The 19,792-nt window shown below is 47.8% G+C and overlaps 1 protein-coding gene across 2 annotated transcripts in view; it reads right to left on the bottom strand.

The window, feature by feature from the left end:
* Window positions 1-1,622: 1,622 nt before the first annotated feature.
* Window positions 1,623-19,792, bottom strand: part of HID1 (HID1 domain containing) — a 94,248-nt gene continuing 76,078 nt past the window's right edge. The window contains exons 18-19 of one of the 2 annotated variants that reach the window (XM_056550180.1): window positions 5,876-6,034; window positions 1,623-4,359 (exon numbers count right to left, since the gene is read on the bottom strand). In XM_056550180.1, coding sequence (XP_056406155.1) covers window positions 4,296-4,359; window positions 5,876-6,034 — 223 coding nt within the window. In that variant the 3' untranslated portion in view covers window positions 1,623-4,295. The remainder of the gene's footprint in view (window positions 4,360-5,875; window positions 6,035-19,792) is intronic. The other variant, XM_056550179.1, reaches the window with a different exon arrangement.

Consider the following 19,792-nt stretch of genomic DNA (forward strand, 5'->3'; position numbering starts at 1 on the left):
AAAAAAAATCATAACTACATGCAGGAAAATGTATACGTTCTGACCCCTTTAACTTTTTTATTTTACCGCGTATGGGTCGGTATGAGGGCTCATTTTTTGCGCCGTGAAGTTCTGAAGTTTTTAGTGATACCCTTTTTGTCTTGATTGGACCTGTTGATCACTTTTTATTCATTTTTTCAGGATATAAAAAGTGACCAAAAATGCACTATTTTGGACTTTGTATTTTTTTTGCGCGTACGCCATTGACCATGCGGTTTAATTAACGATATATTTTTATAATTCGGACATTTCCGCACGCGGCGATACCACATGTTTATTTACACTTTTTTTTATGGGAAAAGGGGGGTGATTCAAACTTTTAATAGTGGAGGTGTTAAATGATCTTTATTCACTTTTTTTTTGCAGTGTTATAGCTCCCATAGGGACCTATAACAATGCACACACTGATCTTTTACATTGATCACTGGTTTCTCATAGGAAACCAGTGATCGATGATTCTGCCGCTTGACTGCTCATGCCTGGATCTCAGGCACTGAGCAGTCATTCGGCGATTGGACACCAGGAGGCAAGGTAGGAGACCCTCCTCGTGTCTAACAGCTGTTCGGGACGCCGCTCCCTGAGCTAACCGGCATGGTTTCACTTTAGACGCAGCGTTCAACTTTGAACGCCGCGTCTAAAGGGTTAATAGCGCGCAGCACCGCGATCACTGCCACGTGCTATTGGCCACGGGTCCCGGCCGGGACCGAATCGCTATGACGCGGGGCCACGTCGTTGCCCCGCGTTATAGAAAGGGAAAGGACTCAGGATGTACTGGTACGTATTGTCCTTAAGGGGTTAAAGAGGTTATCCAGTATCTAACAAAGTTTCCCCTATCGGCAGGATAAGTGTCAGATCGCGAGTGGTCTGACTGTCGACTGCTGAGACCCCGTGATCTCCTGTACGGGCCCCACTCTTCTCATGAATGGAAGTGCGCTGATCACTGCACAAAGCAGTGCAGACACGGCCCTCTCCATTCATCTTTATGGGAGAGGCGGAGACAACACATTTGTGTGTCATCGCCTCTCCCACAGAGATGAATGGAGAGGGCGTGTTTCAAATAGCTTCTGCGCTGGGTGCGCCATTTCATTATAGGAGCAGAGCCAGAGCCCCCTATGGGAGATCTGAAACGTATCCCCCATCCTGTGGATAGGGGATATGTTTTTAGATACTGGACTACTCTAAGTGCTGGGGCCCAATACATTTGCCAATATACTGTAAGGTAGTGGCTCCACATGCTAAGGAACGCATGCAGACAAAACAAACCCCCCATGCGTACAACAACGGCAGCGCAAGGTTTCCAAAATTATTGGCAACAGCGTGCTTCCATTGGTGAATCTTGGTATCTGATCTTGGGTTCATGCATTTAAAAGTAGCTCTACATTTCCTTCATTGTATTCCCAATTAAGTGTTTAGTTGATTCCCACTTTTCCAGGAGAAATCACCAGGGAATGGCACAACACTGACTTGAAAAAAAATAAAAAATAAAAAGTACTTTCATTTAATTAAAAGGCCTATACAGCTCTAAAGATGTAGAAATGTCACATTGAAATATACATAAACAAATGGGGACTAATTTAAAAATAAAGGTCTCAGCTTTAAAATGTAAAACTGTATTTACACAAACATTAGCACTAATAATTCTTAAAAGAAAAAAAAAATCTCTGTAAAACTAGGATATAATGTAGGCATGAAGCAGTTAAAATACACAGCAGCGTTACCAACAGGTGCCACCATCTGGCTATCGGGGTCATAGCTCTGCAACCTTTGACTTGCTTACAGGTACAGACACTTTGTAACAATTTATATAATATTTATAGATCAATTTATTAATATAATTTAATAGATTAACTTCTTTCACACAGAGGAGATGTAGTGTTATTTAACAAGAGAGATTTAAAGAGCAATTGCCCCTTGACCACAGTTACACATGGCTTCAAACTGCATCCATGTATTAAAACCGGGTCCATTTTACACTTAAAAGTCCCTAAATGTCATTTTCATGGAACATAATCCTCAGACCAAGAGGTTTCTTCATCTGCTAAGATAGTAGGTGAAACGGACATTAGTTTTGGGCACAAATCCTAGGTGCTCAAAGCGGTTCACACTTTTTAAAGGGTACTTGCCATCACTTTCATGCAGCCTAAAACATGTGTCACCAGGGTTGTCTCAGCAGTTTCTCCCCACCCCACTAGACAAGTAAAGATATGTCAATCAAGGCTGATGGGGCAGGCAGAAGTCACCAAGGACTTCTGCCTGCCTCACCAGCCTTGTGGTTCATACCGCAATAAAGTAATGACAGCTTCCTCTTAAAGTTTGTGTCCATCTTTGTACACCATTGCACATAAAGAATAAAATGGATTGTCTGGGAATAATTATTTTTTTGTTAAAATAAAAAACCCATACACTGACCGGTCTCCGCTACTGCTGTTCCAGTTTCTTCTGAAAATGTGCCGGAACTCTGCAGGAACTGCCCGCTCAGCCAATTGACGTGCCTCAGCAGTGGTTGAATGGGCAGCTCCTGCAGGTCAGTGCATCAGGAAGAAACAGATAGGATTGGCAGTAGCGAGGGATCCAGGAGGGAAATAAAGCAAATTAATTACACATCTTTTCACAAATGTTGGGTTATAGCCTATATTAGGTCTTCGTGCTCTCAACAACAGGAGCAAAGCAATAGGCTTTGCGGTTAAGATACAATTTAATGGCTTATTTTAAGACTACTTACATCATCTTTTCATCAGTATGGTGCAACACATCTGATAAAATATACATACATAATAATTCATTAAACAACAGCAAGCTGAAGTTTCTAAAGCGGTTGGCCACTTTGTTAACAATTTCGGCCTATCTTAGGAAGTTATTACACTTACCACTATACTGTATGTTTTGATTATGCGGTGTTCCTAACTTCACATGCTGCTTTGTGGCATATAGAAAGCTTCCTGTAGAAGCTTAACCGCAGGACTATTATATGGTTTGTCTTTCTGAGAGCAATAATATTTCCAACAGGCTGACATGGTAAACTATTCTCTTTAGCCTGTTCTGAAATTGCATTAAAGGGGTACTCCACTGGCCAGTGTTCCAGCTGCTTTCAGAACATTTAGTTCCGAAAGCTGTGTGCGCGCTGCGGGGGGTCGACCACGCCCCTGCATACCTTCAGGCCACGCCCCCTCAATGTAAGTCAATGGGAGGGGCGTGACGGCTAGACTTACATTGAGGGGACGTGGCCGACCCCCACAGCGCGCACACAGCTCTGAACGCAGCTGGAAAACTGGCCAGACACCAGACACAAATTAAGAAAGCCATCAAAATTTTATGAGAGCAAAATGTAAAGTGGTCAATGGCGTACATCACTAAAAGGGGTACTCCGGTGGAAAAAAAAAATGTTTTCAAATGAACTAATGACAGAAAGTTATACAGATTTGTAAATTATTTCTATTTAAAAATCTTAAGCCTTCCGTTACTTATCACCTGCTGTATGCTCCAGAGAAAGTGGTCTAGTTCTTCCCAGTCTGACCGCAGTGCTCTCTGCTGTCATCTCTGTCCGTGTCAGGAACTGACCAGAGCAGGGGTTTGCTTCTGCTCTGGACAGAGGTGGCAGCAGAGAGAAATTAGGTCAGACTGAAAAGAACTACACAACTTTCTCTGTAGTATACAGCAGCTGATAAGTACTGGAAGGGTTAAGATTTTTAAGTAGAAATAATTTACAAATGTATTTACCCTTCAGGAACCATTTGATTTGAAAACATTTGTTTTTCCACCAGAGTACCCCTTTAAGGCTAGTAATTGTTTGGTCCAGGTAATACCACACAATAAAAAGACACAGATCATAAAACATGAATTCTTTGAACAGGAGGAATTGCTCTTTAACACAGACTTAACACCCACTCAGGTACAAGACAATGTGGGCAAACATTACAGACGTAGCAAGAACCTAGTGTAGACATAGCTCAGTTGACATGTGGCCCATTACAATGCTGGCAGGAGATACCAGACATCACACTTTAAAAGCAGCTACAATGTCCTCAGCTACAAACTGAATCAATATGTAAAACAAAAATATGAAAATAACAAAATCTTATCAGTAGTACACATGGATTGATATGTGGTCTTTCCATGAAGCAGATAGTGGTTTGGTTATAAGTAGTCAATAACTTGTGCAAACACTTGAGCGCCAGAAAGAGGACATCCTATGACAAGACTTGATGACTTTATGCACGACAGGTACTTAGCAGTTGGTTAATATTCAGTAGTTATGTCTAAACCCTCTGGATTTCAAATAACTTCACATCCGTGTCATACCAAATAGGAGGGTCCATGTTCCTAAAAATAAAGACCAGAGACACCTTCAATGCACATACCTTTTAAAACATAGAAATGTAGACTAAAACAACCTTTATTGTGTTATTGCTTTATATGAGGTAAAACCTACAACAATATTATCAGGAAAAACTACAATCCAATAGTGCACAAATAATCACAGATTTGGTTTACGTGAAAAACAAATCAACACAAGTGATACACACTATACAATAATTATTAAGCATCAGTACTAATGGGTGGCCCTATATGCATGACTCAGGAGGTGGCACAGGGAGGGACACCTGGGCCGCCATTTCTCTTCATTCCGTGCAGCTACTTTGGAGCAGTTCTCTTTATAATTCGTCTCCTGACGACCTCATTTAGAGAGAAACATGTTGAGAATGTTTTCATCATACACATCTAGAATTTAAAAGGGGTACTCCACTGTCCCAGTGTCCAGAACCACGCACCTCGTGACTTCACGCCAAGTCCCCTCAATGCAATGCAATGCAAGTCTATGGGAGGGGGCTTGGCAGCTAACTGCACTAGTTTTACTTGGCTGAGATTCATGGAGAGATGATTGTCTAACAGATGCGGCAGACAGACGAGGCCTAAGCAGTAGTTGTACTGAACCACCCAGAATCTGTACAGTAAATAGCGCCTGTGCTAGGTACCTCCATTCTTGGCTACATTAGAGCGCAATACATTGTAACCAATTGCCTAATATAACTGCATTTTTCATAAAGTCTCCCTTTAAAAGCAATTCCTCAGTAAAATACACAATAGAAAATCTCATTGCATGCTCTTTCCCTGGAGGTACAGTCAGCAGAAAACAGATACCATTCATGGCCACTCATATTCTATTAATACACTGCTCATGTGGGCTTGTGACAAACATTTTTTGACAAATCCCTAGGACCCAGAAAGATAAGGAGAACGAATAGGGGAAGAGGCACCGAGCTGCGCTCCTCTCCCTGCTCTGTGTCTACGAGACCTGGATGGCTTCATAGACTGATATTTTAGGGAGAGTTGGGGGACAACACGCTAAGCCCATACTTCTTCTGGTCCGTTCTTGTGATTGGTCACATGTGAAGACACCTTAATAAGCAAATGTGTGGTTTTGATTCATGTGTACACCATTTTTAAATGAAATTTTTTAGTTATTTTAAAATTTTATATTTTATCTTCTTCACAGCCATGCCAGATCAATTCAGTTACATGAACACAGATCCCATCAGGCAAATGCTACCGCAAGCATCTTGCCTATAGAAATTACTCATTAGGATAGGGTTCACACTCTGCAGATCTGCTCCAGTTCCATTTAAAAAAATAGAATAAAAACAATGTGCAGTGTTTCTGCTTCAAAACTCATTTGAAGAAAATCCACAGAAAATTAGCTGTGTGTGAACAGATTGAGAGTCATGAAAAATCTCATGCAACTATCACTTTAAGTAAATTAGAACATATATCCCAGCCATTTCCACTACTACCTCTACATCCATTCTGTTAGTCAGATTTAACAGTATGATATTCTCACCTCAAGTAGATGACACCCCACATATATGTGCGAAACCACATAGCAGTGCCGGCATTGGCCTGATATTTGCGGATTAGAATGGGGTGAGGCACAGGTAGTAAACCCACCAGGGTCCCATGCTGTAGAAACTTTAGAATTTCAGACTCATCAGTTAGCCCCCTGTAAAGCAAAGAATGTGCATATTTGAATGTTGTGGTGGCATTCACAAAAGGAGCACATCTGCAGCTTATTTGACGATGCAGATGCGCTGCCGGCAGGGCAAGCTCCCTGTAGCTCTATATGTCTGCTCATAGCCTTGGCTTCCCAAGCTAACACAGAGCTACCCAGACACTGTGAGACTGCTGGCAGCGCATCCGCAGTGTCAGATAAGCTGTGGATGCGCTGTTTGTGACCATACCCTAAAGAAGGACTTCACCAATTTTTTAAGCTAATACAGTGCAGTATAAGCTATTATGAAAGAAATGTGCTATTGTTGGGTTGTCTGTCATCTTCATTTCTTCTTCCACTCTAAAATAGTTATTCTAATGCAGTCTATATTTCCTATGATGTCATTGGTTTCGCAGAGACTGAGGGAATGAAGTCTGACAACTGTAACTGCTGAGTAGTAAGCTAGTGATAGATCAGGGACACAGAGCTTCTGCATTCTAATTCACACTATACACTATCAGTGTATTCCTATGAAATGCTGCTTCAAACAGACTCCTAGTTATAGGTATCTCCCTGGCAGCTATTATAAGCAGGAGACAGAGGAGAGCAGTGTCAAGCTGAAACTCACAGGACACAGAATCTGTACACTGCAAACAGCAGAAACAGGCCATGTGAGTTAGGGGAGACTTCTAACTCTGCAGTCAACGATTTTGGGGACTCACCTACTATACCACTGCTCTCCTATATAGGGAAGAAGTGATCTACTCAGCAGAGCTCTATGAATGGGGGAAACATACAGATGAACATGGAGGACAGAGCTCAGTGGGGAAGGGTCTAAACTGCCAGGAGGGATTAAGCACATAGAAAAGCATCTTAGTGTAGATCACAGACATAAAAAAAGATAACTGGATTTCTTCATTACAAAAAGACAATTCTCTCTTGCAAAATACACAGATCAGATAAAACTTAGATTTTTTTTTTTTACCCAAATGAATCCTAAAAAACATTGTAAATGCATTTGTGGTCAGATCAGAAAGTGAATTAGTTTTATTTATATCTGTGAAGATCTGTACATTCCTTCCTTCCCCCACAACCTACACAGCCAGGTCAACATTGAAAAAAAAAAAAAAATACAAATAAAAAAAGGTAGGTGTCACGATGCCGGCTGGCAGGTAGTGGATCCTCTGTGCCAGAGAGGGATTGGCGTGGACCGTGCTAGTGGACCGGTTCTAAGCCACTACTGGTTTTCACCAGAGCCCGCCGCAAAGCGGGATGGTCTTGCTGCGGCGGTAGTGACCAGGTCGTATCCACTAGCAACGGCTCACCTCTCTGGCTGCTGAAGATAGGCGCGGTACAAGGGAGTAGGCAAAAGCAAGGTCGGACGTAGCAGAAGGTCGGGGCAGGCAGCAAGGATCGTAGTCAGGGGCAACGGCAGAAGGTCTGGAAACACAGGCAAGGAACACACAAGGAACGCTTTCACTGGCACTAAGGCAACAAGATCCGGCAAGGGAGTGCAGGGGAAGTGAGGTGATATAGGGAAGTGCACAGGTGAACACACTAATTGGGACCACTGCGCCAATCAGCGGCGCAGTGGCCCTTTAAATCGCAGAGACCCGGCGCGCGCGCGCCCTAGGGAGCGGGGCCGCGCGCGCCGGGACAGAACAGACGGAGAGCGAGTCAGGTAGGGGAGCCGGGGTGCGTATCGCGAGCGGGCGCTACCCGCATCGCGAATCGCATCCCGGCTGGCAGCGGAATCGCAGCGCCCCGGGTCAGAGGACGTGACCGGAGCGCTGCCGCGGGGAGAGTGAAGCGAGCGCTCCGGGGAGGAGCGGGGACCCGGAGCGCTCGGCGTAACAGTACCCCCCCCCTTGGGTCTCCCCCTCTTCTTGGAGCCTGAGAACCTGAGGAGCAGACTTTTGTCTAGGATGTTGTCCTCAGGTTCCCAGGATCTCTCTTCAGGACCACAACCCTCCCAGTCCACTAAAAAAAAATTTTTCCCTCTGACCTTTTTGGCAGCTAAAATTTCTTTGACCGAGAAGATGTCCGAGGAGCCAGAAACAGGAGTGGGAGGAACAGATTTGGGAGAAAAACGGTTGAGGATGAGTGGTTTGAGAAGAGAGACGTGAAAGGCATTAGGGATACGAAGAGAGGGAGGAAGAAGAAGTTTATAAGAGACAGGATTAATTTGACACAAAATTTTGAAAGGACCAAGATAGCGTGGTCCCAACTTGTAGCTAGGGACACGGAAGCGGACATATTTAGCGGAGAGCCATACCTTGTCTCCAGGGGAAAAAACGGGGGGAGCTCTTCTTTTCTTATCCGCGAACTTCTTCATGCGTGATGAAGCCTGTAAGAGAGAATTTTGGGTCTCTCTCCATATGATGGAAAGGTCACGAGAAATTTCATCCACAGCGGGCAGACCAGAGGGCAAGGGAGTAGGGAGGGGGGGAAGAGGGTGACGGCCGTACACCACGAAAAATGGGGATTTGGAGGAAGACTCAGAGACCCTGAAGTTATACGAGAATTCGGCCCATGGGAGGAGATCTGCCCAGTCATCCTGGCGGGAGGAAACAAAATGTCGCAAATAATCACCCAAGATCTGGTTAATCCTTTCTACTTGTCCATTGGACTGGGGATGATATGCAGAAGAAAAATTTAATTTAATCTTGAGTTGTTTACAGAGAGCCCTCCAGAATTTAGACACGAATTGGACGCCTCTATCCGAGACAATCTGCGTAGGCAACCCGTGAAGACGAAAAATGTGTACAAAAAATTGTTTAGCCAACTGAGGCGCAGAAGGAAGACCAGGAAGAGGGATGAAATGTGCCATTTTGGAGAATCGATCAACGACCACCCAAATAACAGTGTTGCCACGGGAAGGGGGTAAATCAGTAATAAAATCCATACCAATCAGAGACCAAGGCTGTTCGGGGACAGGCAGAGGATGAAGAAAACCAGCGGGCTTCTGGCGAGGAGTCTTATCCCGGGCACAGATAGTGCAGGCTCGCACAAAGTCCACAACATCCGTCTCCAGAGTCGGCCACCAATAGAAGCGGGAGATGAGTTGCACAGATTTCTTGATACCCGCATGACCTGCGAGATGGGAGGAGTGACCCCATTTGAGGATTCCGAGGCGTTGGCGAGGAGAAACAAAGGTCTTTCCTGGAGGAGTCTGCCTGATGGAGGCAGGAGAAGTGGAGATCAGGCAGTCAGGTGGAATGATGTGTTGCGGAGAGAGTTCAACTTCTGAGGCATCCGAGGAACGAGAGAGAGCATCGGCCCTAATGTTCTTATCGGCAGGACGAAAGTGAATCTCAAAATTAAATCGGGCAAAGAACAGAGACCACCGGGCCTGGCGAGGATTCAGCCGTTGGGCAGACTGGAGGTAGGAGAGGTTCTTGTGGTCGGTGTAGATAATAACAGGAGAACTTGATCCCTCCAGCAGATGCCTCCATTCCTCAAGTGCTAATTTGATGGCTAGAAGCTCTCGATCCCCGATGGAGTAGTTCCTCTCCGCTGGAGAGAAGGTCCTAGAGAAAAAACCACAAGTGACAGCATGCCCGGAAGAATTTTTTTGTAGAAGAACAGCTCCAGCTCCCACTGAGGAGGCATCAACCTCCAATAGGAAGGGTTTGGAAGGGTCAGGTCTGGAGAGGACGGGAGCCGAAGAAAAGGCAGACTTGAGTCGTTTAAAGGCGTCTTCTGCTTGAGGAGGCCAGGACTTGGGATCAGCATTTTTTTTGGTTAAAGCCACGATAGGAGCCACAATGGTAGAAAAATGTGGAATAAATTGCCTGTAATAATTGGCGAACCCCAAAAAGCGTTGGATAGCACGGAGTCCGGAGGGGCGTGGCCAATCTAAGACGGCAGAGAGTTTGTCTGGATCCATCTGTAGTCCCTGGCCAGAGACCAAATATCCTAGAAAAGGAAGAGATTGGCATTCAAACAGACATTTCTCAATTTTGGCATAGAGTTGGTTGTCACGAAGTCTCTGAAGAACCATACGGACATGCTGGCGGTGTTCTTCTAGATTGGCAGAAAAAATTAGGATATCGTCCAGATATACAACAACACAGGAGTATAACAAATCACGAAAAATTTCATTGACAAAGTCTTGGAAGACGGCAGGGGCGTTGCACAGTCCAAAGGGCATGACCAGATACTCAAAGTGTCCATCTCTGGTGTTAAATGCCGTTTTCCACTCGTCCCCCTCTCTGATGCGGATGAGGTTATAGGCGCCTCTTAAGTCCAATTTAGTGAAGATGTGGGCACCTTGGAGGCGATCAAAGAGTTCAGAGATGAGGGGTAAGGGGTAGCGGTTCTTAACCATGATTTTATTAAGACCGCGGTAGTCAATGCAAGGACGTAGGGAGCCATCTTTTTTGGACACAAAGAAAAATCTGGCTCCGGCAGGAGAGGAGGATTTACGGATAAAGCCCTTTTTTAGATTCTCCTGGACGTATTCGGACATGGCAAGAGTCTCTGGGGCAGAGAGAGGATAAATTCTGCCCCGGGGTGGAGTAGTGCCCGGGAGGAGGTCGATAGGGCAATCATAAGGCCTGTGAGGAGGTAGAGTCTCAGCTTGTTTTTTGCAGAAAACATCCGCGAAGTCCATATAGGCCTTAGGGAGACCGGTTACTGGAGGAACCACAGAGTTACGGCAAGTGTTACTGGGAACCGGTTTTAGACAGTTCTTGGAACAAGAGGACCCCCAACTCTTGATCTCCCCAGTGGACCAATCCAGGGTAGGGGAATGAAGTTGAAGCCAGGGAAGTCCAAGGAGAATTTCCGAGGTGCAATTGGGGAGGACCAAAAGTTCAATCCTCTCATGATGAGATCCGATGCTCATAAGAAGGGGCTCCGTGCGGAAACGTATGGTACAGTCCAATCTTTCATTATTTACACAATTGATGTAGAGGGGTCTGGCGAGACTGGTCACCGGGATGTTGAACCTGTTGACGAGAGAGGCCAAAATAAAATTTCCTGCAGATCCTGAGTCCAAGAAGGCCACTGTAGAGAAGGAGAAGGCAGAGGCAGACATCCGCACAGTAAGACGTGGAGAAGCAGAGTAGACATCAAGGACTGTCTCACCATTGTGCGGAGTCAGCGTACGTCTTTCCAGGCGAGGAGGACGGATAGGACAATCTCTCAGGAAGTGTTCGGTACTAGCACAGTACAGGCAGAGGTTCTCCATACGGCGTCGTGTCCTCTCTTGAGGTGTCAGGCGAGACCGGTCGACCTGCATAGCCTCCACGGCGGGAGGCACAGGAACAGATTGCAGGGGACCAGAGGAGAGAGGAGCCGAGGAGAAGAAACGCCTCGTGCGAACAGAGTCCATATCTTGGCGGAGTTCCTGACGCCTTTCGGAAAAACGCATGTCAATGCGAGTGGCTAGGTGAATAAGTTCATGTAGATTAGCAGGAATTTCTCGTGCGGCCAGAACATCTTTAATGTTGCTGGATAGGCCTTTTTTGAAGGTCGCGCAGAGGGCCTCATTATTCCAGGACAATTCTGAAGCAAGAGTACGGAATTGTACGGCATACTCGCCAACGGAAGAATTACCCTGGACCAGGTTCAACAGGGCAGTCTCAGCAGAAGAGGCTCGGGCAGGTTCCTCAAAGACACTTCGGATTTCCGAGAAGAAGGAGTGTACAGAGGCAGTGACGGGGTCATTGCGGTCCCAGAGCGGTGTGGCCCATGACAGGGCTTTTCCGGACAGAAGGCTGACTACGAAAGCCACCTTAGACCTTTCAGTGGGAAACAGGTCCGACATCATCTCCAGATGCAGGGAACATTGGGAAAGAAAGCCACGGCAAAACTTAGAGTCCCCATCAAATTTATCCGGCAAGGATAAGCGTATCCCAGGAGCGGCCACTCGCTGCGGAGGAGGTGCAGGAGCTGGCGGAGGAGATGACTGCTGAAGCTGTGGTAGTAACTGTTGTAGCATAACGGTCAGTTGAGACAGCTGTTGGCCTTGTTGCGCTATCTGTTGTGACTGCTGGGCGACCACCGTGGTGAGGTCAGCGACAACTGGCAGAGGAACTTCAGCGGGATCCATGGCCGGATCTACTGTCACGATGCCGGCTGGCAGGTAGTGGATCCTCTGTGCCAGAGAGGGATTGGCGTGGACCGTGCTAGTGGACCGGTTCTAAGCCACTACTGGTTTTCACCAGAGCCCGCCGCAAAGCGGGATGGTCTTGCTGCGGCGGTAGTGACCAGGTCGTATCCACTAGCAACGGCTCACCTCTCTGGCTGCTGAAGATAGGCGCGGTACAAGGGAGTAGGCAAAAGCAAGGTCGGACGTAGCAGAAGGTCGGGGCAGGCAGCAAGGATCGTAGTCAGGGGCAACGGCAGAAGGTCTGGAAACACAGGCAAGGAACACACAAGGAACGCTTTCACTGGCACTAAGGCAACAAGATCCGGCAAGGGAGTGCAGGGGAAGTGAGGTGATATAGGGAAGTGCACAGGTGAACACACTAATTGGGACCACTGCGCCAATCAGCGGCGCAGTGGCCCTTTAAATCGCAGAGACCCGGCGCGCGCGCGCCCTAGGGAGCGGGGCCGCGCGCGCCGGGACAGAACAGACGGAGAGCGAGTCAGGTAGGGGAGCCGGGGTGCGTATCGCGAGCGGGCGCTACCCGCATCGCGAATCGCATCCCGGCTGGCAGCGGAATCGCAGCGCCCCGGGTCAGAGGACGTGACCGGAGCGCTGCCGCGGGGAGAGTGAAGCGAGCGCTCCGGGGAGGAGCGGGGACCCGGAGCGCTCGGCGTAACAGTAGGACACAAACTTAAAGATAGACCACTCTGAAAAGAGGGAAATAATATAAAATTTTACAGGGAAAACCCACTAGACTCAAAGCTTGTAGCTCAACAATTAGAGATGAAAAATTTAATATATAAATATATAATATAGAAATAGAAATCTATATATATATATATATATATATATATATATATATATATATATATATATATATATATATATATATATTTTTTTTTTTTTTTTTTTTTTTTTTAAGTAGATTTTTTATGCTTAAAATCTTTTTCTTGGAGGATCCATTGGGGGACACAGAGACCGTGGGTATATCTTGCTGCCACTAGGCATACAAAAGAAAGTCGGCCCCTCTTGGCAGGATATACCCCGCCTACTGACCCTGAGCTAATCAGTTTAGTCCCAAAGCAGAAGGAGAGGATCGACAGAGAAAAAAAAAAAACAGCAGGTGTCTGAGGGAACCAGACAAAAAAAAGGAACTTAAAACAACCCCTCGGACAGAAAACCGAACCATAGCAACAAACACAATGGCCCACATTTATCATTGTCTTTAGACTGTTTTTTGTGTCTACAAAAGGCACAAAAAGGCGCAAAACCACTGAAAAGTCTCTAAAACTTCACCAGCCCAGACTTAGATTAGCTTTTTGGTGTATGTGAAGAGATAAATTTCAGAAAATGTGACCTGCACAACATTCATCAAATGCTCTATGACCATTTAATAAATGTGGTGCTTCTACACATTACCAGCACACACACACGAAAAAAAACAAAAAAAGGTGTAGAAATATGCTTCACATACACCCACAATGATAAATGCTGGCCAATGGATGGGTGCTGTATTACCCCCCCCCCCCCCCCCCCAATGGATCCTCCGAGAAAGAGATTTTTACAGTAAGCATAAAAAATCTACTTTTCTCGGTCGGCTCCATTGGGGGACACAGAGACCGTGGGACGTACCAAAGCAGTTGCCGGGGTGGGAAAAACACTCAATTCAGAATCAAGAAGAAGACTGAGCCAGTGCCGCCTGCAACACTTTGCGACCCAAACCAGCGTCAGCTGACGCAAACGTGTGCACCTGGTAGAATTTAGAGAAAGGGTGTAAGGACGACCAGGTGGCCACCTTACAGACTTGCAAGGTCAAAGACCTATAGCTGAGCTCCCAAGAAGCCCCAACGGAACACGTGGAATGCGCAGTCACCCTAAAAGGTGGGACCTATCCTTTACAACGTTACGATTCAGAGATGGCAGAACTGATCCACTGCAAAATGGTCGCTTTGGAAGCCGGAAGACCCTTGCACCACCCTCCGGAATCACAAAGAAGGAGTCACCCTGCCGAAAGAAGGTGGTGATGGAAAGATAGATCTGGACAGCTTCAACAACGTCCAGACTATGTAGGGAACGCTCCTTTCCGTTGGATGGAGCCGGACAAAATGAAGGAAGAACGATCTCCTCGTTCATGTGAAATGGGGAAACAACCTTGGGTAAGTAGGAGGGAGGCGGCCGAAAACCACCTTGTCCTGATGAAGGACCAAGAAGGGAGAACAACAAGAGAGAGCCGCCAGGTCAGAGACCCTCCAAATTGAGGTAATCGCGATGAGGAAGGTGACCTTCCATGAAAGGATGCGAAGAGAGGCGTCCCGGAGAGGTTCGAACAGAGCCTCCCTCAAAGAGCTAAGTACCAAGTTGAGATCCCTAGCAAGAGTGGGAGACCTGGGAGAAGCAAGAAGACTTGGTGCGAATCACCCCGGAAGAAAACCCCCATCAAATGCAGCGACAGTAAACTGGGGTGGCAGAGAGGACCCTGGGAGAGCAGATCGGTGCAAACTGGAAGACGCAGTGGTATATTGGCGACCAGCTGGATTACGTTGGCATACCAAGCACGCCTGGGCCAGTCTGGAGCCACCAGAATGGTTGGAATGCCATTCGCATTGAGTTTCCTAAGAACCCTGGGCAGGAGAGGAAGAAAGAGGTAAGGAAGATGGAAGGACAAGTGCGTCCAGCGTCAGAGGGTCTCGCGACTTCGCGACAAAGCAAGGAACTTGTCTGTTGTGGCAAGACGCAAAGAGATCCACGTCCGGGGTCTGCCAGAGATCACAGATCTGTGCAAACACCTCTGGATGGAGAGACCACTCCCTCGGATCCCTGGAGGAGCAGCTGAGAAAGTCCGCTTCTCAAATCTCCACACCCGGAATGTGGATCGTGGAGAGGGCGGGAACTCAAGTCTCGGCCCAGAGTAGAATCTTGGAGACCTCCTCCACTGCCAAGCGACTGTGCGTGCCGCCCTGGCGATTGATATATGCAACGGCCATGGCGTTGTCCGATTGGACACAAACCGGACGACCCTGTAGGAGGATCTCCCAGTGGAGGAGGCAAAGAAAGATGGCACGGAGCTCCAGAAGATTGATGGGAAGGTGAGCCTCCTGAGGAGACCAGCGACCCTGGACAGTCAGATCCTGAAACACACCTCATCAACCCTGGAGACTCACATTGGTCATGACTACCTACCAGTGGAGGGCAAGAAATAACCGCCCCTGGAGAAGGAGGGGAGAGTGGAGACACCACAGAAGAGACTGACGAACGGAGGGGAAATCCGGCAATCCAGAGTAGACAGCGACTTGTCCCACCGGGCCAAGATGGACAGCTGGAGAGGGCGATAGCGAAACTGGGCGAAAGGGACCACACCTCCATGGCCGCCACCAACTGGCACAGTACCTCCATGCAGAAGCGAATCGGAACCAGAGAGAGGCGCCGTAGGCGACAGACACACTCCTGGAGGGAGCAGCACTTGTCCAGAGGAAGACTAGCACGGGCGGCTGCCGTGTAAAAAAGGAGACCCAGAAAGACAAGAGACTGGGAGGGAGATAGGTTGGACTTTTTCTTGTTGATCACCCAACTGAAGGCGGACAGAGTCTGTACCATGAGATTAAGGCTCTCCAAGTTTTGGGACCAGGACAGGGCTTTGATCAAAAGATCGTCCAGGTAAGGGAGGACCAAGATCCCCCGGGCCCGAAGGATGGCAATCACTGCCGCCATGACTTTGGATAAAACCATGGGAGCCGTAGCTAGGCCAAAAGGAAGAGCAAAGAACTGAAAAGTGACCCACAGGGACAGCAAAGAAGAGGTAACGCTCATGGGAGGGGAAAATAGGGATGTGCAGATAGGCATCCTGGATATCCACGGAAAAAAGGAACTCCCCCTGGTCCATGGAAGCCACCACGGAGCGGAGGGACTCCATGCAAAAATGACATAGGTTGAGGTTGAGTAGCTTAAGGTCCAGAATGGGACAGACAGAGCCCTCTTTCTTGAGGATGACAAAGAGATTCGAGTAGAACCCCGAACAACACTCCCCTGGAGGAACTGGTACAAATCACTCCATGAGCGAGGAGGGAAACATAGTAACATAGTTCGTAAGGTTGAAAAAAAGACCAGAGTCCATCTAGTTCAACCTATATCCCTAATGAGTCCCTACTGAGTTGATGCAGGGGAAGGCAAAAAAGAACCTCATACTAGAGGCAAAAATTCCTTCCCGAATCCAAATATGGCAGTCAGAATAAATCTCTGGATCAACATGTTGTCCCTAAATATCTAGTATACATAACCATCAATGTTATTATTCTCCCAAAAAGCATCCAGACCCCTTTTGAACTTTTACAGAGTTCGCCATGACCCCTCCCTCTGGGAGAAAATTCCCCAGTCTCACTGCTCTTACAGTAAAGAACCCCCGTCTGTGGTGGTGTAGAAACCTTCTTTCCTCTAAACGTAGAGGATGTCCCCTTGTTATAGATACAGTCCTGGGTATAAATAGATCATGGGAGAGATCTCTGTAAGGTCCCCTGATATATTTATACCTAATAATTAGGTCTCCCCTAAGCCTTCTTTTTTCTAAACTAAATAACCCTAATTCTGATTATCTTTCTGGGTACTGTAGTCCTCCCATTTCCCGTATTACTCTGGTTGCCCGTCTTTGAACCCTCTCCAGCTCCCCTCTATCTTTCTTGTACACTGGTGCCCAGTACTGTACACTGTATTCTATGTGTGGTCTGACTAGTGATTTGAACAGCGGTAGAATTATTTTCTTGTCGTGGGCATCTATGCACCTATTGATGCACCCCATGATTTTATTTGCCTTGGCAGCAGCTGCCCGACACTGGTCACTACAGCCAGGTTTACTATTAACCAAGACCCCTAAGTCCTTTTCCACGTCAGTCCTCCCAAGTGTGCTCCCATTTAATATATAACCCCGTCCCAGTTTTTTCCTCCCCATGTGCATTACCTTACATTTATCAGTGTTGTACCTCATCTGCCACCTCAGCCCAAACCCCCAAACTATCCAGATCCATTTGTAACTGTGCATTGTCCTCTATTGTGTTTACCGCTTTACAGAGTTTAGTATCATCTGCAAAGATTGCTACTTTACTATTCAACCCCTCTACAAGGTCATTAATAAATATATTAAATAGAACAGGACCCAAGACTGACCCCTGTGGTACCCCACTAGTAACAGTCACCCAATCAGAATAAGTACCCTGGCTCAGCGATTGGAAACAGAGGTACTTAAAGAGACATGAAAGGCCAAATAAGGGGAACGAGGAGGACGGGACCGGAAGAAACGATCCTGGGGAAGGGATGCGAACGCTATCAGGTAACCATTGGATAGGACGTTCCAGACCCAGGAGCCCTGAACCTGTGCTAGCCAAACTTCCCGGAAAAAAGACAGATGCCCTCCCACCTGAGAAGAGGACACGAATGGGGGCCCTTCAGGAGGAAGGAGGCTTACGGTTACCGGACTTGGCCGTGAAACCACCAAAACTATTGTCTGACTTCCAGGCAGGTCGTGCCTTGAAAGAAGGGGCTTTTCGAGATTGGGAGTGCGCCTGCTTGGGAGGGCGATCCGATGCAAAGGAACGAAAGTAAGCAGTCTTCTGCGGCAGCAGAGAACTTTCACCCCAGTAGCTTCGGAAATAATTTTGCTGAGCTGAGAACTGGAGAAAGGCAACCCTGTTAGAGATTTCTTCGAAGCAGCATCCGCATCCCACACCTTCAGCCACATGGAGCGATGAATCGCAACCAAATTACTGGAGGGAAAAGCCGTGCATCGGGCTGACTCCAAGGCCACTGAACAGAGGAAGTTTCCGACCTGAGAGAGATCTGCCGAGTCCTCCCGAGTGGTGCCTGACAGGATGCCCTGTGGCAGCTGAGAAGGCCTGAACTGCCTTGGCCACCCATGCAGATGGGAAGGTGGGTAGCAAGGACAAACCTGCCGCTTCAAAGACAAATTTCGACAAGTTCTCGATCTTCCTGTCCGCAGGATCCTTACAGGATTCTGCGTTCGCCAGAGGAGTAGTAGATTTGGACAGACGAGAAACTAGAGGATCAACTGCAGGTGGCGTTGTCCACTTGAAAACCAGACCTGGAGGAAAGGGAAACTCAGCTTAAATCTTCTAGGTTCCCTTGAATCGTTTGTCTGGATGCTTCCAAGCTGCGTCCAGCAAGGCGTCAAATTCCGTATGAGAACTGAAAGCCTTGGGAGAACGCCAAGAGCAACGAAAAGAAACTTCCGGATCAGGATTCAAAGTTCTTGGGTCCTACAGATGAAAAGTGTCCCTGATGGCTGACACCAAACCGTCCACCATATCAGACACGGCAGATTGGTCCTCATGATCTGAGGTGGATTCCGACCAGAGTGGGAGTGTGCGGTGGTAGCCTTAGACTGAGGTGTGTTAGATCTAGAACAAGGATGGGATGGTCACTGGGGGGAGCAGCCCCTAGAGAAGGGGCGCTGCCGGCAAGCTAGGGAAGAGAAGCGTGATCTACGGTAAGAATGTTTATCCTGAATACGCAACTCTGGAGAAAAGCCAGACAAAATCACTTTAGGGCGCTTGCGAGAGCGCTGGAAGTGGGGGTCAGGAGAGTCTGAGCAGGGAAGACCGCTCCAAAGCAGAGGCCACTGATCTGGAGACCCTAGCCAGGTCAGACATTGACTGAGAAAGGGAAGAAACCCACTCTGGAGGAGAGGCGGGTGCCGCATGTTCCAGGGAGACATCCTGAGATCCAGAAATAGGAGGGATGGTGCATGTGGTGGAACAGGCGGAAGAGGTGGATTCAGTGGAACCACCAGGCATTTTGGTCTTGCAGCCCACGCAAGCGTAGTAGGTGACTGAGGCTGCGGTCGCCTGTCTTGAGGGAGGTTCGGGTCTGGGGTCGGACATAAGTGCTAGTAGGAAAGCAGTTAGCAAATAAATTGGAGCAATCTCACCCAGGTCCTGTGTCCCGCAGCTAGAGCTGAGAAGCAGGCTGTAGCTGTCTTGTGTTCAGAGATGAAGAGGCATACCGCTGTTGAGGAGAAATGGCCCGCAGAGCAGGAAGGAGGGAGGAGAGAAGCAGGCAGCACAAACCAGGGGGAGTGGACTCCGCACCCAGATGGATCCTATTGGAAGAGGAGAGGGAGGAGTACAGAAGCTGACCCCCCCAAAGTGCACACCGAGCTGATAGGAGAATCAGTGACCCCTGGTGCGTGCGCTGATAGACCATTGGCTGGCAGCAGGAGGAGGAGGCCGGGAGCCCCTCCAGCGTGCCCGATGCAAAGAAAGGGTGGAGTTAAGTGCCGGACCAGGCCGCAACTGCACCCTAAATTAATTCCCGACCCGACGCGCGACATGCCCTAGAAGCGGTAGAGAAAGAAAAACTGTGGAGCTGGCCGCGTGACCGCAGTCCAGCTGACAGGCGCTGCGGTCGGTGCGCTGGAGCTGGAGAAGTCAGTGAGTAGTGTCGGGGATGGCAAAGGGGAGTGGGAGGAGAGCTGCCCCTCTGTCCCCGGAGCCCCGACACTGCATATATAAAGCTCGTATCCCTGCCCCCTATAATAATAAAAATGAATGAAAATTTAGGAAAAATCCCCCTGGGGCCCCAGGTATAAGGGGCCCCCTAAGTAAGGAAGAAAGAAAGAAAAAGAGGGGGAGAGAGGGGGGGGGGGGAGCTCAAGATACTCGCCCAGTGAC

This window comes from Hyla sarda, chromosome 13 (genome assembly GCF_029499605.1).
Source record: "Hyla sarda isolate aHylSar1 chromosome 13, aHylSar1.hap1, whole genome shotgun sequence".
Taxonomy (NCBI): domain Eukaryota; kingdom Metazoa; phylum Chordata; class Amphibia; order Anura; family Hylidae; genus Hyla; species Hyla sarda.